The sequence below is a fragment of the Vipera berus genome (assembly GCF_964194415.1).
Source record: "Vipera berus genome assembly, chromosome: 1".
NCBI classification, from domain to species: domain Eukaryota; kingdom Metazoa; phylum Chordata; class Lepidosauria; order Squamata; family Viperidae; genus Vipera; species Vipera berus.
Window position 1 is genome coordinate 116,828,433 of NC_138202.1, and position 20,980 is coordinate 116,849,412.

The following is a 20,980-nucleotide window of genomic DNA, read 5'->3' on the forward strand; positions in this document are numbered from 1 at the left end:
GACAGGACTGCACAAGCCTGAGTGAGAGACGGCTGGAGCTGCAGGGCTGTCAGGGCTCAGCGGAAGTGCCAGGATCAGCGCCAGGCTCCAGCTTCTACTGAGCCCAGAAGAAGCGCTGATCAGCTGGAATGTTGCAGCATCTCCAGGGTCTTGTGATTTACATTCAAATGCTTGGCAACTGATTCATGTTTATGACAGTCACAGTCCCCCAGGTCATTTGAAGTGACCAAAACCTGCTGCAACCACCCAGCAGAGGGGTGGAATAAAAACCAAACACCCCTCCACCCCACCCCCGCTGCCAATCCTCAACAGAAATGCTCACAACAATGAAAATCTTGGACAGGAGGAAGAGCGCCGCCGGGCGGGCAGGCAGGTGTCTTGCTCGGCTGTGGCTTGTGGGGCACTTTTTTCATTGCTATTGTAACTTCGAACAGTCACTAAGCAAACTGTTGTAAATTGAGGACTACCTGTACTTCATCCCTTTTTTCCTTTTTGGGGGGGGTCATCAAGTTTTTGACACCTTGCTAGGAAACTGGTGGTACTCGGATGTTGCCATGTCCTAAAAGTGGTACAAAGGTTGAAAAGCCCTGACCTAGAAGATAATAAACAACTTATGGCCTATTCTCATTCTAACCAGGAATTTTGCTGACCAGGCCTCTCCGCTAGCTACAGGAAATGGAAAAGGTGCTTCTTCTTTGTTTTTCCAGAGTAAAGCACTGGTGGAAAATTCGTCTCTGAATGAAAGCGTGGGTGATCTTCCCCTCCCCCCAGATTTAGAGGACGGTAACAGTCTGGGATTACTTACTTAAATGCATTTATGTAAATGATTTGTGTAGCCATCTGTCTCATAGGAAGGACTCTGGGCAGTGCACAAAAATTAGAAACAAACAATAAAATTAAACAATTCAGATAGCAATTGTCAGAGGTTGGAAATTACTCACAACTTACAACTACTACTACAACAACATTAAAACCAATCAACTAATAGAGCTCACTTCTGGGGGATGGGGGGGTTAGTCAGGATTTTTAGTGCTTTGCCTAAGGCTGGTAAGGTTAGATCCATCTGAATCTCCAGAAGGATGGTGCGCCACAGGAAGGGAGCTGCAACAGAGTTATGAAGCAACATCTTAGGATAACCGCTTGAGGTAGCCAGAATATATTAAGCCATGCATTGTTAAAGGGACTTTCCAGAATTTCTCTAATTTCTCTCAGGTGGTTTATCTGCCCTTCTTCCACAGAATGTCCTAATTTAAAATAATATGAAGTAAACATAATTGTAAGAACTATTTGGTACAGTGGTGCAGGCACCAGGCTAGAACCCAGGAGAGCAGTGAGTTCTAGTTCTGCCTTAGACACAAAGCCATCTGGGTGACCTTGGGTCAGTCAGTCTCTCCCTCAGCCATAGGAAGCAGGCAAGGCCAAATCAGTTCTGAACAACCTTGCCAAGAAAAAGTCAGGGGCTTGTCCAGGCAGCTGCCAAGAGTCAAAAACTGACATAAAGGCACAGGCAGGCACACACACAAAACACCCTATGGGGAAACTCCCCGTGTTTTTTGTTTTTTGTTTTTACAACCCTCTAATCCCTTAATTCTGGGTAGAGTCAGTGAGACTGGATGGCGCTGAGCATTTACTGGCCAGATGCCCTTCCTGAAGATTCTGGGAAAAATTGTTCCAGAGTGGAGGGAGTCCTGAAGTGGACTCTTAGTTTAGGGCAGACATGTCAAACAAAAGGCCCAGGGGCCGGATCCGGCCTGCAAAGTGGTTTCATGTGGCCCGCGAAGCCATCCTGGAAACAGTGAGGGAACGGCCCCCACTGCCTTGGCCCTGGCCCAGAGACCCTCCTTCTGCCACAGACCCTCAGATCTCTTGCACTCCTGCCCAGGCCCCCATAGGTACCTTTGATGCCAACGATGTAGAGCTGGCCATGCCCACCCAGTAGGCCATATGCCCTCTAGCCACGCCCACCCAGGCCACGCCTACCCTGGCCATACCCACCTGGCCCCTTGAGGGCAACCGCAATGCTGATGCAGCCCTCAATGAAATTGAGTTTGACACCCCTGGTTTAGGGGAAGCAAGGAGAAATTATTGAAACTGACCAATGCAGGGTAATTGGAAAATAAACTGCCAACCCCTTTTTTTACATCCTTATTTTCTGCCATGAGAAAGAACAAGCCTCCCGAGTCTGAAGCTAAAGATACATCTCAGAACGTTGTTAAAGAATTACGCAAAAATCTCCCAATCGAGAGTCGAGCTCTGCTTTCCTCCTCTCTCTCTTTTTAGGAAGTCGAGAGACAGGCTTTTGGATGGGTGACTCCTGGGAGTTGAAAAAATATCTGCGAAGAAAGTAACAATAAGCCACTTAGGTAGTGCCACCAAAAAAACTGCATGGGAATGCAATCAAAAGGAGTTGAGGTCGACTGGGTGGGGGGTGTTCTTATTCCTTTGCAATGTAAATTTAAGAGTCGGTCGCAACTGTCCTCAGACAAGCTTGGCTCAGGTTGGAGAAACTGTACACCAACTCTGTCTACTTTGTTTAATCAGCTAACGGTTTAAAGATGGGACGCTTGTGAACTCTAGTGGACAAGTCCAGCGGCTACAAGGGCAGGGAAGTAACTCATCAAGTTCAAGTGGGCTGTTCTTCCGCAAGCCTTGACTATAAAACTCCTTCAACAACCTCACTACCCAAGCCAGGCACCCTGTTTTGTGGATAAAGAGCCGGGAAATGGAATTATCTTCACCCCAACATTAGAAATAACTTTAGACTCTAGATTAAGAAGAGGATTAGATGGATTGTGGCCATTTGTGTTACTTTAATTGTAAGTAAAATGTGTCATTTGTCCTTCTTTCCCTGCCCCTTTCCATTTGCGTGCTTTATAATTGCGACGTGTTATCTTAAAAGGGAGAAACAAAAACATATCGAAAGTAAACGAATGCGTAATCTTAACAAAAGCCGCTTTGCATTTTAAAAGTTACTTAAATCTTAGGAAGGTGGATCACGATTATAACAATGCAAAGTGCTCTTAGCCTATTGTATATAAACAAAGCCAACGTGAGTCTGCCAATGATATGCGGCTTCCAGTGTTATACGAATATAATCACAGAGTTATCACCAAGGAAACGATTCTGAATTGCAACCGGAGAGCAAGAACAGCGGGACAATATTCGGGAGCGCGATTATAACTTTATTCCAAACAGGACGCTTCGCCTTCTGCGGTTAAAAGATCAAGGCATTAGTCGAACATTAGCTGGCAAAATAAACACTGATTTTGCTGCTGCCTTGAGAACAGGTTTCGCTTTCGAAGACCAACACTTGAGAGGGTCACCGAACTACTGTTGATTTTAAAATACTGTATAGGGCAGGGGTCGGCAACCTCGGCTCTTTTATGACTCGTGGACTTCAACTCCCAGAATTCCTGAGCCAGCTATGCTAAGAGCCGAGGTTGCCGACCCCTGGTATAGGGAGTGGGATCTGTTTACATATTTCTACTGCTCATATTTCTACTGTACCTTTTCCGCCCTGCTTTGCATTGTGGGAATGGTAGTTTAATCGCGCTCTTGCCCTGGCCTGCCCACAGTAAGAACTACACTTCCCAGGAGCTGTGAGTCCTTGCCGCCTTCCACGTGCGACAACTGCGGATTAGTCTGGCTCTGGGCTATAGATCTGTGCGTTAAGAGCCTGCAGCGAGGGATGTCTCTCGCGTAGTAAGTGAGGGAGTCGTGTCCCGTTCAGAAAGCAGAGGAAGGCTGAACGCGAGTCAACGGATTGAGCGAGTGAGGTAAGGCAGAGCACCACGCGGGCCAGTCGTGGGGAAGCAGCAGCTTAGGCTGGCGGATTATATCCACGGGCCACCTGGAAGCTACAGGACACCAAAGTGTCTTATCCAGGTTATTTATCTTTTTTAATGAGGGAAGGAGGGTGCGTGGGAATGGTGAGCACTTCTTGTTTACTGGGTGCGGAACAAGTGCAACATGGTGCACTTGCACTAAGCTGGACTATAGTGCATAACACGAGCATAGGAATTTAGTTTGCCGCGTTTGCATTCCCCGCTAATTGTTCATTATTTCTGTGATAAAGAGAAGATACAGGGGACCGAAGCATCTGGTCCGGAATGCACAGCCGTAATCTTACTGGGAAACGAAGATTAGGAAAGGGCAAGTGACTGTATTCAAAGCTTTATCTTATTTGGGAGTGGTAGCTATCCCTTATGAATTGAAAACATTTTGTTTAATTATCCATTTGTGCCTCTTAACATTTTTTAAAAAGATAGAGAAAACTAGTATATCAAAGGCAACTAAATTGGAATGTTTAAAATAATTAGGCATCTTTCAACAGTTATTCTATACAGCAAGTTCAGCTAAGGCCCCACTTTATCAAATGCAACTAATGTTATATTTTAAGGACACGTAATAACAAAACAATGCATGCATTTAAGAGCCATTCATGGCTGAAAAACCTAGCTAAATTAAAGAGGCTTTAGCCTTCTTGATAGGCTAAAAACCCTGAAATTGTCCTTACTTGTAACAGATTTCATTGCATTTCATAAGATTTATTCCTTCTTAAGTTTAAGATTGTGGTTTCAGATTGTTGGGCAGTAGTTTCAGTATATGCATGATAAAGTTATAATAAAGATTTAGTCTTTAAGTGCCATGTGATCTGTTAATGCTGCAACAGGCTACTTTGTCTACCATCTGTGTGCACTGTTGGAACAAGGCCAGAATGAGTGTTAACTGTGCGCTGTCTTTTCTACACAACAAGGGAGACTAATCCTGATTTGCTTTATGATTTTGGACAATAATGCACACTAGCGTGTATGGCCCAGTCAAGAGTCAGATTAGACCTGCTACTGTAGAATTGGCAAATGATTGTGCTAACATGCATATGGACAGTACAGTAGGAACATCTTCAGATGTTGGTGTACTCCAGATCTCTTAATATCTCACCATTGGCCCTGCTAAGTCAGGGAAATGGAATTTGCAGTTCATCATCTTCTAGGGCACAGGTCTGCAACCCGCGGCTCCGGAGCCGCATGCGGCTCTTTCAGCTGTCTACTGCGGCTCCCAGTCCTCTGCTATGTGTAGTCCAAAAAAAAAAAAGTGGGACTAAAAAAGTTCAACCAATCAATTCAAATATGCAGGGTAGGTGCCTATCTGCCTTGGCTCCACTCTTCAGTCAAACCCTGTTCTGCGCATGCACGCATGTACGCGCATGCGCACACACTTTTTTGCGGCTCCCAGTTTTTCCTTTTGTGAGGGAACCGGTTCCGAGTGGCTCTTTCACTGTTTCAGGTTGCTGACCCCTGTTCTAGGGTGACACGTTTTTACCTTTGTGCTAGAAAATTGTTGGACTGAGACAAAGGCGGAGAGTCCTGTCTTAGGTAGGTTGAGGCAATGTTTGTGGTTAAGAAGGCAAGGCCAAGTTAAAACACTAATACCCATGTTAAACAATGTCTGTTTTTTTTTCCTTTTATTACAATAGATACCTTAGTCTTGAATTGTGACTGAGCAAAATTCATATCTTTGTTGCAAAAAGCTTAGGTGTGCAAAGTGTGCAAGCAATCACTCATAAATGCTACTTACTAGGATTAATTGGGGTTAAGCCACTTCTAATGACCTGGCAGGTAGGTGGTGGCTAGTTGACTGTTGCCTTTGTGTTTATTACTTTCTAGAAGTTGCCCCATAAACCTTATCTAGCTGTCTGGTTCCTGGCTGGGTTTCTGTGCATGTTTACTGGGCAGAGTTTTTTTTAACTGTTTATTTCACATATTTAAACTAGGAACCCTGTAGGACAAATGACACAATTATGAAACTGGCAAAAATTTAGCAGGGTGTGGGGAGCTGATTTCCAGGATAGATTATGAACTGTGGTGATAGAAGAAAGGAAACTAAAGAAAATGTTTATGGAATTAACAGAGAAAAAATAATTTGAAAGTTAAAAATAATCCACCAACACCTAAGAGATGAATTTCCAGAGTGAGTATGGAGAACTACATAGACAAAAATGAACATCTTGTATGTTATGAGAAAACAATTTTCATTTATTTAACTAATTTTAGAGACAACTGCAAGGATGGGGATTCAGAATGAAGTGAAAATGGCAGCTATGACTGCGCAATTAAAGCCGTCTTATTTTATGTGTACAGGTAATCCTCAACTTACAGCCACAATTGAGCCCAAAAACCTCTGTTGCTAAGCAAGGAAGTTGTTAAGGAGCCACATCCCATTTTATTATCTTCTTGCCATGGTGGTTAAGCGAATCACTACAGCTAAGTGAATCATGCGGTTGTTAAGCAAATCTGGTTTCCCTCATTGACTTTGTTTGTCAGAAATTTTCTAGGAAGGTTGCAAATGACAATCCCAGGACCCTGGGATGCTGCAACTATTGTAAATACATGTTGGTTGCCAAGTACTTGTAGTTTGATCATGTGACTGGGGTGCTGCAATGGTTATAAGCATGAAAACTGGTCATGTCACTTTTTTTCACTTCTGCTGTAACTTTGAACGGTCATTAAATGACTGGTTGTATGTCAAAGACTATCTGTGTGATATCTGTGACACACATAAAAAAGGGGTGCCCTCATGACTTTTTTACTTCCTCCTATACATACACTTCAGCAACATGCTGGCCCAGGCACAGAAGCAACTCTAGTTGTTTTACATATTAGAATTGAAAAGAAAATCCAAATAATCAAACAGGTAGCCCAGGGGTAGGCAACCTCGGCTCTTTTATGACTCATGGACTTGGCTTGGCTGGCTCAGGAATTCTGGGAGTTGAAGTCCATGAGTCATAAAAGAGCCGAGGTTGCCTACCCCTGAGGTAGCCAAAGAAACAATAATAAAACCCTAAAAGCACTTCAGGGAAAGAGCAAACCAAACTCGCTCGCAATCATAAGATTCACCGCACTATGTGGAAATAGCTCATCCTTCTTCAGAGATTCCATGGTCATCCAGTTATGGCTGGCGCCAGAGAGAAGCCTTCTTCCCCTGTGCATGCAAAGTGTGCTTCGGATGCTGGGCGGTCATAGTCAGTTGGTGAGATTGCGCAGGAGAAGATGGCCTCTGAGAAGGATGGCCTCTGTTTTGAATGGGGCCAGTGACAAACTGGCATTCAGAACAGCTAATATAGGAAGGGGCTTGTGTGCTCTGCAAAAACAAATTTCATACATCAAGCTGGGGTAACTAAGCCATAGTGACTGCTGGAATCGAAGGGCCATAGAATTGCCCTGCTTGATTGCTTGAAAAATGTAACTTGCATTGATTACAAATTAAAGAAAGTAGGATAAACATTTAGTTTAAATCTTCTGATTTTTAGGAACATATTTTCCGAGTGCTTTTCATTATTGGAAGTGAGTGACTCAGTTACCACTGTGGGTTAAAAGTTCAGTTGGAAGTTAATGGTTCAGTTATCAATTTAGGTGATAGTTCTTATCCTTTTGAGAGAGTTTCCTGATATATGCATTTTTGTTCTGAATCAATAATAGAATAGAATAGAATAGAATAGAATAGAATAGAATAGAATAGAATAGAATAGAATAGAATAGAATAGAATAGAATAGAATAGAATAGAATAGGACCTTGGAGGTCTTCTAGTCCAGCCCCCTGCTCAAGCAGGAGAACCTATACCATCTCAGACAAGTGACTGTCTAGTAGTCTCTTCTTAAAAACCTCCAATGATGGAGCACTCACAATTTCTGGAGGCAAGCTGTTCCACTGGTTGATTGTCCTCACGATCAGGAACTTTCTCCTTAATTCTAGGTTGCTTCTCTCTTTGATCAGTTTCCAACTATTGTTTCTTGTCCTGCCCTCTGGTGCTTTGGTGAATAACGTGACCCCCTCAAATACTGGAATACTGCTCCATGTGCCTGCATGTGTGTTTGGGTGGAGAAAGACAAAGTGCCTTCAATTTATACACATTAAAAAACTCATTATTTTAATTTTACTGCAATGTGGAATTTTTCGTTTAACTTAGAACAACATCATTGGGTAACATTCAGATTTATTCATACTACAGAATAGATCGATGGCATCAGAATCTGTGAAGCTTGTTAGTCATGAAAAATTCAGGCCTGTGGATTCCTGTAGGACACTTATCAAGTTCAAATCTACCCAGTATTTTTTATTTCCTTGTGTTAGTTTTAATGCCTGTTTTAATGGCTATTGAAGGACACCATTTCTATGTCCCCTAAACAAAAATGTCTTGGAGAGATTAACAGTATATCTGGGAGCATATTTGCTCTGGTTTTATAAGTACATTGAGTTTGTTTAACCCAAGGAGGTTGGCATAGGATTTCAGACTAGGACTTGTTTACATTGGCATCAAGCCCCGTTTATCTCAATTAATGGTGAGTATGTAATGTAAGCTCTGCTTTGGGTCAAAGTCAGCCCCTGGAAACTTCATAAAAGTGAGGTCTCTGTAGCTTTACAGGAAACAGTATGGAAGTTGGCTTACCACTGATTCCTGCTGGAATGTTCTGAAGACTGCTTAGTTTAGTTTATAGCCCTGCTGTTTCCTGGTGGGTTCCTCATCCATACATTAAGCAAGCCTAACTTTGGTTAGCTCACTTGCAAGCCAAAATCTAAAAACAAAAAAAGTATAAAAACAGGGATTTTCTGACATTCAGGGCTTTCTCTCTTTTAGAGGAGCCTGTCTTTGTTCAGCTGAATAAAAACATAAAGCTTGAAGGCAACTTCTGGTTTCCTGGGTTTTTTAATCAAGAAAAACCTCAGAGCCTGCACAGCACACCCAAGAAGCTTCTTCAGTTCTGACTGCATGGTTGGGAGGGAGGGAGGGGGGAAATGAAGAATTTATATTCCTTTGCAGTCATCTGGTTGTTAGCCACTCACAAGACTGGAGCTTCATCTGTGCACACTGGCCCATGTCTCCCGCGGCCCGGTTTTGAACAGGCCACGGCCCAGTAGTGGGCCTCAGGCCAGGGGTTGGGGTCCTCTGGCTTAAGTGCAGGGTGTGCTTAAGAGAAAAAAGGTAATGGATAATAAAGACTTAATTAGCATCAAACTGCTGGCCATAAAATACAACATACTTGAATCAGAGTAAAGGTTTGTTTTCAAGATAAAGGTAACTACAGGCATATCTCACAGATACTGTGGGGTTCGTGTAATACAAATTTGTGATTCCCGTGCATATAAAAGTTAGGTTTGCCCCATGTTGCAGTCTACTAAGTGTGCAATAGCATTATGTCTAAAAAAACCAAAATGCATACTTAATTACAAAATTATTGCTAAAAAGATTTAATTCAATTTGTAAAAAAAATAAAAATCAATATCTGTGAAACATAATAAAGCATAGTGCGATAAAATGAGTTATGCGTATTAACTTGGAGAATGAGTTAAATTATTTCTATCTTGTGCAATTAAGCAGGTCTGAACTTTGCTCTGAGGTGGTCACCTGTAATGTTCATATGTGCTGTTTATTTATTTAGGAAATAAACTGACAAAGCAGTAATTGAATGGTTAAATCTAGTCTTCCACTTTTTCTTTTTAAATGGTCCTTTGGCTAAATTTAATATGTAGCAGTAGTGAGAAAAATCCAACTTTGGATTTCAGAATTTTAGGAGGTGGCATCCGATGGTTTCTTTTTATAAAAGGAATTATTGTGGCTTTTTAAGCTTGACTTTGTAGGATTGGAGGAGGGGGCTGCTAATATACTTTGTTGGATTGAGCACATTATAAAGATCTTAGAGAGATAAGATGAACTCAACTATTCATTTTCCATAACTTTGGGAAGAGGCTGACTGGTTGGAGTGCATCTTGGAACGACTGAAACCTTTGCGAAATCATAAACACTCACCTTCCAGAGTAGTCAGAAACAGTCTTTTAGGAAACAGAAACGGGCAGCTGATCAGGCTTTAAAGACAGAGAGCAGAGAGAGGTAAAAACCAGTGTATTAGTAATTGCTTCCTAGAGATCTCCATGTGTTTTGTACTTCATATTTTTTCCTTAAGGGATATGCTAAGACAACTCTAAAAGAGATGGTAATACTTGGGAATAGCTTTTCTGTCAACGGGTAAAACCTGAACAAAACCCGAAACAGAGGAACTACTGTATAAAATAATGTAGTTTAAGCTGGAGGAGGGTGAAGGTGGGATCCAATTAGAATATTGATCTCTTAACAGATATATTTGATCATTTCCCCACTAACTCATATGCCGGGGCAACCAATTCATAGTAAATGAATGATGGTAAATGTACATGTCCCAGGATAGTGTTACGGGATACAATCTGGGGTCGGTCACCGGGACCAGGGGTTTAGTCTTCCAAGCTGGAGCCCCTCCTTGGTTAAATTTCCTGACCCCACCCTCAAACAGCATGGCCACATCATCCACACAATTTTTGACAAAACTACAAGACTTAAATGTGGCTCCTAACAAGATCATAGTCTTCTTTGACATAGTATCCCTATTTACATCTATCCCTCCTCCCTTAGCACATGAAGTAATAGATAAAAAACTAGAAGAAGGGTACAAGACAGACCAGAACAACCTAACCAGGACACAAATCGTGAAGCTACTCCAGTACTGCCAACATACCTTCTTCACATTCAAAAGGGGAATGTATGAGCAAATAAAAGGGATCCCACGCATTTCAAAACTACAAACCTAAATTTTGGTGCCGCTACATGGATGACACATTTGTCATCATTGAAAGAAAAGTGCTGAGAGACTTTCATATCCTCTTGAACTCCATCTTCTCAGACATACAATTCACAATGGAGGAAGAAATGGCAAGACAATTACCATTTTTAAATTGCTTGTCAGCAGGGAGGAAGGTAGAATCCTAGAAACTACAGTTTATCTCAAGGCCACTAACACTCCACAATATCATGGTTCTGATAGATGAGACCAAACAAATCAGAACTCGGAGGCTAGAGATTTCCTCAAAGAACTTGTTTATTGGTTACACAGTATCGGCATGGTCAAAAGTGAAACCAAGTCTGAAAATGCCTCCAAAGTGAAACACTATTACAAAGTTAAACTTCCCACCCCAATGCTATGCAAGCAACTATGTATCCCAATGGAATAGTTTGGAGGGCTTTCTTACCAAATGCTCATGCCTCCACCTAACTGACAGCAATGACCTTGGTTCCCATGGGACATAAAATGTTTATAGACCAGCAGAAATCCTCCGCATCCCCTCCCAATCTTGTGGCAGCCTAGAACGATGGCTTCAGCCAGATTCATTGTAGAGTTGACACACACACTTTCTTGATTTCAACAGCAGCTATACACTGTAACACAAAAAGAGTTGCATCAGAACACTATATGGTAGGAAGAGAACCCACTGCAGTACCCAGCAAGCTAAACAACTGGAGAGAAGGTACCTACATGAACAATTCAGGCAGAATACCCACAAGCATTTATTACAAGATGCTTGCAAAACACACAAAGAAGAAAAATAAAAAACAAGGTATAAAATGAACTAGTATATGGCACAGCTTGCCATACATCAAAAACATTACAGAAGTAGTAGAATGCAGCTTCTGAGATCTGCAAGTGGGCATCACATACTGCTCAGAGGCTACCATATGAGGTCAAATCATACATTGCAAAGATTGCTTGGAGGTGGGAGATACTTCAGGGGTCCCCAACCCCCGGTCCGTGGACCGCTACCAGGCTGCGGCATGCCAGCAACCACTCCGCACAAACAAGCAAAGCCCCATCCATGGGATGCATGCAGCACACAAAACCACGCACCCTCCGGTCCATGGAAAAACTTTTCTCCACGGAACCAGTCCCTGGTGCCCAAAAGGTTGGGGACCTCTGCACTACGTGGATTGCCCCTGTGACTATATAGGACAGAAGGGGAGGAAGCTAACCACCACATTGCAAGAACATAAGCGAGCAGTGAGACAAGGTGAACCAAAGTCATTAGTAGCCTCACATTGCAATGAACAAAGACATACATTGAATTTTGTAGCTATTAAGATTGTTGGATGAACAGGCATAAAAACAGGGAAGTGATTGAAGCCTAGAAAATGGGCCACTTGTCATTCAACAGGAGTGCTGCTTATCAGGTACGTAGAAGCCGAGGATCTGGCAGTACAAGGAAGCAACATCCAATAGCCTACCATCAACACACCAGTCAACCAATAAGAAGGCACCACATAAATACGATGCATAGAATAGCCCAAAGCACACATTCTGTAGACAGACGTTCCCTTTTGATGGGTTCTAACACATATCTGAAAGCTTAGAAGACTAAATCTCTGATCCCGGTTACTAGCCCAGATTGGATCCTGCTAGTAAATCTGTATGGCACCCATCTGCTCTGCCTTTTCTTTATCCATGTGTGTAGAATAGTTTTCTCTCTGGTAGTTGGACCATAATAGCAGCAAAATGGTAGCATAAATTCTGCAATGAAGAACCCATTTCTCATATGCTGTACAACTTTCATATATAACTGAGTGATGTAGAATGGTTTAAATACTGTATATAGTTTGATGATTTGTTTTTCCTTGTTGGAGGAACTCCGAAACCCATTCCATAACACTGAAACAGATTGCGAAAATGGGCAGAGGGTAAGAGAGGTTGTACATTAGATGTCTCACTTTTGCCAGTCAGTATGTTGTGCATTACATTTTAAATCTATGTCACTATAAAACTGGGAAGATGAATTTAACATGTACTGGGTGTAGTCCCATATCCATTATTGGTAAACCTTCTTGAGCAGAACATGGCATATTTCTGAATAGGCGTGGATAAGATGGACATTTACCCTTCAATGAAAATGAAGTGTAGAACTCTGAGACAACAGAAGATGAACTTTTCATTTATTTTCTATTTTTCAGTTTTTATTTTAGATAACATTCTGCTTGTGACCGTAGGGATTTTTCCTCTTTGTATTCATATAGCTTAAGTCTATAGTCTTTAGTAACTGAAATGTAATTAATTGCAGGTTTTGGGGGTTCCTGTGGTAACTGAAATCTTTTCTGAGTGTGTGATTGTGACTATTCAAGCCATTTTTGTACTAGGTTTCAAGCTATTCTCCTACTAGTCACTTGCAGTATCATCATAGTATCAACTGGCCATTGTTGAAATAATAGAAAGCATGTCTTTGCTGTTAATTTGGGCAGTGATAAATGGATGACTCTAGGACAGTATTTCTAAAAGTGACTCAAGGAGCCCTAAGGGTCCCCCAAGACCATCTCAGGGGTCTTTGAAATCAAACTTATTTGCTAGATATTAAAGATTTGCAAATGTTTAAATCAATATCACTCTTCTCGTTACTTTAATTTGTTAAAAAATTTGCTTTTCATGAACAATATTTGATTATTGTTAATATACTATGGGCTTAATAATGTTTTTTACACGATTCAATAAATATTCTATGACTGTGTCAAATGTTAATATGTAAATATTGATAAATATAATCCATACAAAAGGTTTTTTGGGATCCTCTTTCAATTTTTAAAAGTGGGCAAGAGCAAAATATTTAAGAAACCCTCATTTAGATGATGCTATAAATTGCTAGTGGGAAAATGCACTCAACTTTAGACCCTTCAAAACATTGCAATTGCCAGTGTAACTCTTAGGAAAATAGGAAGCTGTCTTTTATTGAGTTAAATCATTGATCCATATCACTTGGTAATGTTTATCCAGTCCTTTCTTGTCTTTAATAGAAAGTAGGACTTTCTCCTTGACCAGGGGTAGGCAACCTTGGCTCTTTTATGACTCGTGGACTTCAACTCCAAGAATTCCTGAGCCAGCATGGCTGGCTGTCCTTGACCATTAAGCAACAATTTGACCCCTGTTCTTGACCATTAAGCAACAATTTTCTTGGCAAGCTTCTCCTGGATGCTAGTGAGAGTTTCTTTGTAGCCCTGTGATGTGGTTGAAAATTCCAGTTAACCTTCAAAGACAGCTTTATCCCCAGCACATGACAACCCCCTAACTAGAATAAGATTCACATGAGATAAAACTTGAACCAATAAGAATTGAGAAATAAATTCTTGCTAATTGCCAGTGTTCACAGACGATAGCTCCAACTGACCTTGGGTTTCAAGATTAAAGAGAATCAGGCTTGAGGAACACAGGTGAAAGACACTCTAAGGCAGGGGTGTCAAACTCAATTTCATTGAGGGCCGCATCAGCATTGCGGTTACCCTCAAGGGGCCAGGTGAGTATGGCCAGGGTGGGTGTGGCCTACTGGGTGGGCGTGGCTAGAGTGTGTATGGCCTACTGGGTGGGCGTGGCCAGCTCTACATCGTTTTCATCAAGGGTGCCTATGGGAGCCTGGGCAGGAGTGGGACAGATCTGAGGGTCTCTGGCAGAAGGAGGGTCTCTGGGCCAGGGCCAAGGCAGTGGGGGCCGTTCCCTCACTGTTTCCAGGATGGCTTCGCGGGCCACATGAAACCACTTCGTGGGCCGGATCCGGCCCCCGGGCCTTGTGTTTGACATGTCTGCTCTAAGGATAGCCCAACAGTGTAAGCTAGACAGGGAAATCCACAAAAAAAGCCAACAGAAATATTTCTGCATTGGCAAAAAAAAGTGTGGATATGAAATGAAGGCACAAGACATCAAAGTCAACTTCAAGGAGTCTTTGTGTTTTTTTAAATTAGTAATTAGTACAATACTATTATCAGAAGTTTGTATGACAGAATGCTATTCTGTATTTTACTGTTGAGTTTATGTGTAATTCAACTCATTCCTCCAGTGTGAGGGACCCTGTATGCCAGGGGTCTTCAAACCTGGCTGCTTTAAAACTTGTGGACTCCAGTTCCCAGAATTCCTCAGCCAGCCATACTGGCTGAGGAATTCTGGGAGTTGAAGTCCGCAAGTCTTAAAGTGGCCAAGTTTGGAGACCCCTGTTGTATGCTCTTGACTTTTTGGCCTCCTAGTCTGTCCTAGAGAGGTTGTGTAATGAAAGTGTGCTTGAAAGCAGCTACCATTGTCCCAGTCCCCAAGAAAACTGCAGTTGAGTGCCTGAATGACTACAGGCCTATTGCATTAACGTCTGTAGTCATGAAATGCTTCGAAAGATTGGTTCTCCAACATCTTAGGACATGCCTCCCACTGGACTTTGATAAACATCAATTTGCCTACAGGGGAAATAGGTCGACAGACGATGCCATAGCTACTGCTTTACACTCTGTAGCAAGTCATCTCGAGAAACCTGGAACAGACGATGCCATAGCTACTGCTTTACACTCTGTAGCAAGTCATCTCGAGAAACCTGGAAGTTACGTCAGGATGCTTTTTGTTGACTACAGCTCGGCTTTCAACACCATTTTGCCGAGCATTCTCATCAAGAAGCTGACTGACTTGAAATTCTCCCCCGCCATCTGCGATTGGATTCAAGACTTTCTTAGGGATCGGTTACAAACAGTGAGGGTCGGGTCTGCTTTGTCCACCCCCCTGAAGCTTTGCACCACCACGCCACAGGGCTGTGTGCTTAGTCCCTAACTGTATTCTTTATACACTTATGATTGTGTATCATCTGACCCATCCACTGCGACAATCAAGTTCGCAGATGATACAACTGTGGTGGGTCTTATTACAGGTGGGGATGAGACAGCATATAGGGCGGAGGTACAAAAACTATCCATATGGTGTAGTAACAACAACTTGCACCTAAACATCGGCAAGACGAAAGAGATGGTGTTAGACTTCCGGAGAAAAAAGGAGGAACCTACCCCACTTTACATCGGGGAGGACTGCGTAGAGAGAGTTTCCTCCTTTAAATTTCTAGGAGTCTACCTCTGTGAAGATCTGACCTGGAAAGTTAACACAACCCAGGTGGCTAGAAAGGCCCAACAGAGGCTTCACTTTCTTAGGGTCTTGCGGAAGAACAGGGTAGAACAACAGCTAATGACCTCTTTTACCGGTCTACTATAGAGAGTGTCCTCTCGTATGGTATTGTGGTTTGGTATGATGGTCTGACAGCCGTGGACAGGAAAGTATTACAGAGGGTAGTGAGCACAGCACAAGACATTGTGGGCTGTTCCCTGACACCACTGGATGACATCGCCAGGGCTCGTTGCCTTGGAAGAGTGAGGAAGATTCTCAGGGATGACTCACACCCTGGACGGTATCTCTTTACTCTCCTACCATCCGGTAGGAGATATAGGAATATAGCCAGCCGTACCAACAGGCTGAAAAATAGCTTTTATCCTTGGGCTGTTAGGCTTTTAAATGGGACATAATCTTATGCAGAATTGACTTGGGAGGCCGGTGTGTGGTGTAGTTGGTTCACATGGTGTGGTAGGATGGAGGGTTTGTTGTCACTGTGTGTTGGGGGGAGAGAGCACGGGGGGAGGCTCAGCTAATCTCAATGTACACATGTACTTTGACAATAAAGGTTTTTTATTATTATTATTATTCAGTGACAAGACGTAAGTGTAGTAGATGAAGAAATGATACTAGTATTTGTTATTATTTATAAAAACAGCAATCCAGCTAAATAAACTTTGTTTCACCACAGTGTTCCATGTTTCTTTATTTGGGTTCTCTGATTTCCCTCCCCCCCCCAACCCCCTTTTGAATATTTTGATCTGGCTGACTTGAAACATTCCACTATATTGGTCACTGGTTATCATGTAAATATTTAATAGACCGTAGAAGACATTTGTGGAAACCGAGCACAGTTTTGTTCAGGAAATATTGCAAAGCCAGCACATTCCTGACAAGACGAAAGTAGGGATTAGTTTGTGATGTTCTCACCAGGAAATTTCCTGAGGTGCCACCTTCTCTCCTTTTTTCTTTCAGACATACCAGTGAGGCATATATACCTCTGCATGTTGGAGTTTGTACCCAGCAGTAAAAAGAGAAACTGAACAAAGAATAAATCCAGCATTGTAGCCTTCACTGAAAAGAATCCATTTCTTTTCAAAGTGACCAAGGAGCTAGCAGGGAGCTATGTCTGAAGAGGCTGAAAAAATGGAAAAACAGCCTCCTGACCCTCCACCAGACCCACGCTGGAAGTTCCTTGTTACCTACCTCTGCTTCTACGGCTTCATGAGCCAGATTAGACCTGGGGAGAGCTTCATCACGCCCTACCTGTTGGGATTTGAGAAGAATTTCACAAAGGAAGAGGTGAGATCATCTGACGTATTAGCCACACACAGGACAGATTAGCTGTAATGGTCTGAAGAATGCACTGAAGTGTGGGGTCTTGCAGAAGACTTTCCAAGCAGCAATAGTTTTGACAAAATGCTAGGAATGACTCTGTTAATGGGACAGTGGAGGGAGTAAAGAGTGTGTTGCAACAGTGCATGGGAGGGAAGAGTAATGAATCCTTCTTTTTTCCTTCTTTTTATTTGGCTCTTGGATCCTGGGCTCAGGGAGCACAGAGGGATGATTGGGTTAGGAACAAACAGACCTACACAGACTTTCTGTGACTAAAGGCCAGCATGAGGGCTGAGATGGGAAGATAATTCCACAGAGCTAGCTTGCTTCTGAGTTAAATTAGAAAAAGTATGTGTATGCTTGCATTCTTCTCCAACATATTAATGCAGTAATGGTAGTTATTAAAGCAGACAGCAAAGCACTGGGGTGACCTGCTTTTTTCTTCAGTTAAAAATAAAACTGAAAGGATTCTCAAGTCTGAACATACCTGCTACCTGTCGCCCTGATAATCTGAAGTGGAGACTTAAGATTTAACTTTGGATTCAGCAAATAGTTTGGCAGTGCAAGCTAGCAAGGTAAATGCCTAATCCGATTGCTTGAGTGAACTCCTGTGACCACTCTTTCCATTCTGGATCCCTCCAGATGGATGGGACAATAGTTCTCATCATTTTTAGTCAAGATAGCTATGTTTGGATTTGTGGTGAAGTGCATCCGGAGGACACACTTTGGGAAGGCTGTGCTTCGTGATACGATCTTTGTTGTTGTCAAGATATCACGCGGCACACATGAGAACCTTTACGAATATTAAAAAAATAAATCCTTGTAAAGTTTTCCTCCTCTTTTGAGGTTATTTTATTTTACCTTTTCTGTAGAAGGGACCCCATGATTATCCTGTAGTAGCTCTGGTTCATTTAATACTTTGTGCCAATTACAGGTGATGATAGAAAGTAGAAAGTCATGTGAATTAGACAGCTTGAGGTGCTCCTAAATTTAGTGAAATCTGCTTGAAGCTGGTTCCTGCCATTCTAAACTGTGGCACCGACTCCGTTGATGAGCTGATGGAAGGCTAAATTTAGAGTATCACACTGCTGTCTTTATCAAATGAATGGTTGTTCCCAGCTAATTCCATGAATTGAGTAAAATTGAGATGGCCAAAGACCATATTTAACATTTTTGAGGGCTACATCATATATATGAGGAGGGCTCAGTTTGGGGAGTTTAGTTTCTTATGAAATGCCTGTTGAGTGCTTACAGTACACTACACACTTAGACACATGTGTTTTGCACCTCAGAATGACAAGGTGCAATCGTAACAAGATATCTTTGAGACCACCAGAAAACTGACTGAGAGTGGGGCTTCATGCAGTTCCGAAGCTATGGATTTCTTCTAAGTTAAAGGATTTCATCTAGGCCAGAATACTAATTTGCTCGATCATAGCTTAACTCTTTAAATGAAATTATAAATGTGTTTATCTGAAATTAGGACCTATTCAAGGTTTGGGAATGGCAGAATGCCTTCTGATTTCTCCAAGCTGGCTAATTCATAGTGGCCTTGAAAAGGACTTCACTTTTGAAATCTTGACAAACTCTACTTGTGTTTGGAAATCGTTATTGGGTAGACGAAAGGAGGCTTTATTAAAGTCAAGTCTTAACAATGTGTTCTTTATTTGACTACTTCCTGTAAGTAAAGGACACTATCTTCCTCTAAGATCGGGATGGAACTAGCCAGACAGACCTCCTTCACCAGATTTTTTTACTCTTTTGGCCTTAACACACTTTCAGGGAAAGAGCTGAGCCACAGGAAATAAGTGTCTTCACTCAGAGACATTTATGCTGTGCCTCACAATGGAATGCTGAACATTCGTGCTGGCAAATCCAGAAGAACAAATTCCACTTGGTCATTACAAAAGATGTAAACATTTTAGTGTTGGTTTTCTCCATTGATCTTCATTGTTTTGTAATGTAAACTGATCATCACAACTTCTCATGCAAAGTAGGGCAATCCAGTACCCGCAGCACCCCTCACCACCTGCATTCTATTAACAGTCTCCAGAAATATCCCAGGCTCATCTCTTTCTAATTTGATAGCCAAATTAATTTTAGTAGGTATAATTTTTATCCAGTTGGATGGGGTTGGAATAGTTTGAAGAGTGGGAGTAAAAGCATAAGTCATCTGTGACTCTATTCTCATTCTTGAACCCCTTCCTTATTCCCCAATTTCAGTGCCTCCATATATAAATCACTGACCACTAGAATTTGAACAAAGCCAGCTGGGAGACCTAGGGCTAGTCATTTTCTCTCGGCCCTCGGAAGGAAGCAAAGGCAAATCACTTCTGAAAATCTTGCTAAGAAAATTGCAAGGGCTTAACCAGCCAGTTTCCAGGGGTCAAGACTGATTTGAAGGTGGGTGCCCCAATGCATGTGCGCGTGCACACACACACACAGATACACATGCACCTACACAGAGAGAAATAATTTGTTTTGGAACTTATATTTCAATAAACAAGTATGTTTTTATTTGGAATCAAGATACCGGTACAGCATCTTCATTCATAGAATTAAATACCCCTTTGTAATTTCAGTAGTTTGAAATGGTCTTTCTTTTTTTTCTTCTTCCTTAAAGATGCTAAGTATTAGAATGCAGTATTGCAGACTAACTCTGCTCACTGCCAAGAGTTTGATCCTGACCGGCTCAAGGTTGACTCAGCCTTCCATCCTTCCAAGGTCGGTAAAATGAGGACCCGGATTGTTGGGGGCAATACGCTGACTCTGTAAACTGCTCAGAGAAGGTTGTGAAGCACTAACTATTTTTTATAGAAGTATAAGCATATCTAAAAATAATTGTTTGGTTGGTCACCTGCCAGGCTTTTTTTTAAATAAGCATTCTAAATACAGATTAATATTTATTTTCAGTCTGTTTTCCTAAGAGTCAATTGACCAATTTCTCAACTAGCTAATATACTACTACTGGTTTGTTTCTTTAAAAAAATATTTAAAACACTTAATGTTTTATAGGTTTCTCTATTTAGTAACCAAAAGCTTAGAATGAGGAATTAACTGCCCTCCCCAAAGGTGGACATTTGCAGTGGCTCTGTGTAGGTAGGTGGCTGTGACCTGCTGCTCTAGTTTCATTAAGCTTCTATTTGAACACTTGATCTTCTTTTAGTAATGAGCAAGGTCTATTTTCTCTCTGAACCCTTGTGAGGACTCTGGGACATTGGCAGCTCTTGTCGTTTTGGCAAAAAGCAATCACACATAGGCAATCTGTTCCCAAACATTTTGTTCTGCCTGACTGCTGTGCTTTTTGGAACAGTCAACGTTCAGCACCCTAGGTTGTCAATTAGTCCATGGCAGCTTCTTTGCATGCTGAGATGTGTGTTGGGAGAGGGGCAGAATCGCTCCTGACTTATGGATACCTCTTTGTTTAATGCTGTGCGTCATAATGGTTGGGAGGGTTGTGGAGTAGAACTGTCACTTTAATCTAAGTCTAGTAGCTGAAATTTTGGGGGGCAAAGCTTCTATTAATTTAAAACATTTATATAGCTGCCCATCTTTCAACCAACTCTGGGCAGCTCTCAATCAGAAATGAAGACTTATAAAATCATTTTAAAACTCAACCAATTGAAACATGAAAAACAGCCGGTAATAAAAGTTACTTAAAAATATGAAAACGCAAAGGACAATTGTTCCCTTTGCACAAAGTATTGCATGTACTAATTAAATTAATAAACAAGTTACAAAAATTCTTCAGTAAGAGAAATGGGCTGGCCTGATATTAAAAAGACGCCTGATATTAAATGTCTCAAAAGGCAAGCCATAAGAGAAGACATTTTGAGATGGAGTTATAAGAGAAGATTCATAGCTGAAAAAGATGCTAAAGGTTGGAAACAGGTTTCGAAGGA

The 20,980-nt window shown here is 41.8% G+C and overlaps 1 protein-coding gene across 5 annotated transcripts in view; it reads left to right on the forward strand.

Moving 5' to 3' along the window:
• Positions 1 to 2,656: 2,656 nt before the first annotated feature.
• SLC19A1 (solute carrier family 19 member 1) overlaps positions 2,657 to 20,980 on the forward strand; it is a 33,391-nt gene continuing 15,067 nt past the window's right edge. For 2 of the 5 annotated variants that reach the window (XM_081328579.1, XM_081328577.1), the window contains exons 1-2: positions 2,657 to 2,816; positions 16,719 to 17,045. In XM_081328579.1, the coding sequence (XP_081184705.1) occupies positions 16,869 to 17,045 (177 nt within the window). In that variant the 5' untranslated portion in view covers positions 2,657 to 2,816; positions 16,719 to 16,868. Of the gene's footprint in view, positions 2,817 to 3,603; positions 3,777 to 16,718; positions 17,046 to 19,701; positions 19,803 to 20,980 lie in introns of those variants that run through there. The other 3 variants (XM_081328578.1, XM_081328580.1, XM_081328582.1) reach the window with 3 other exon arrangements.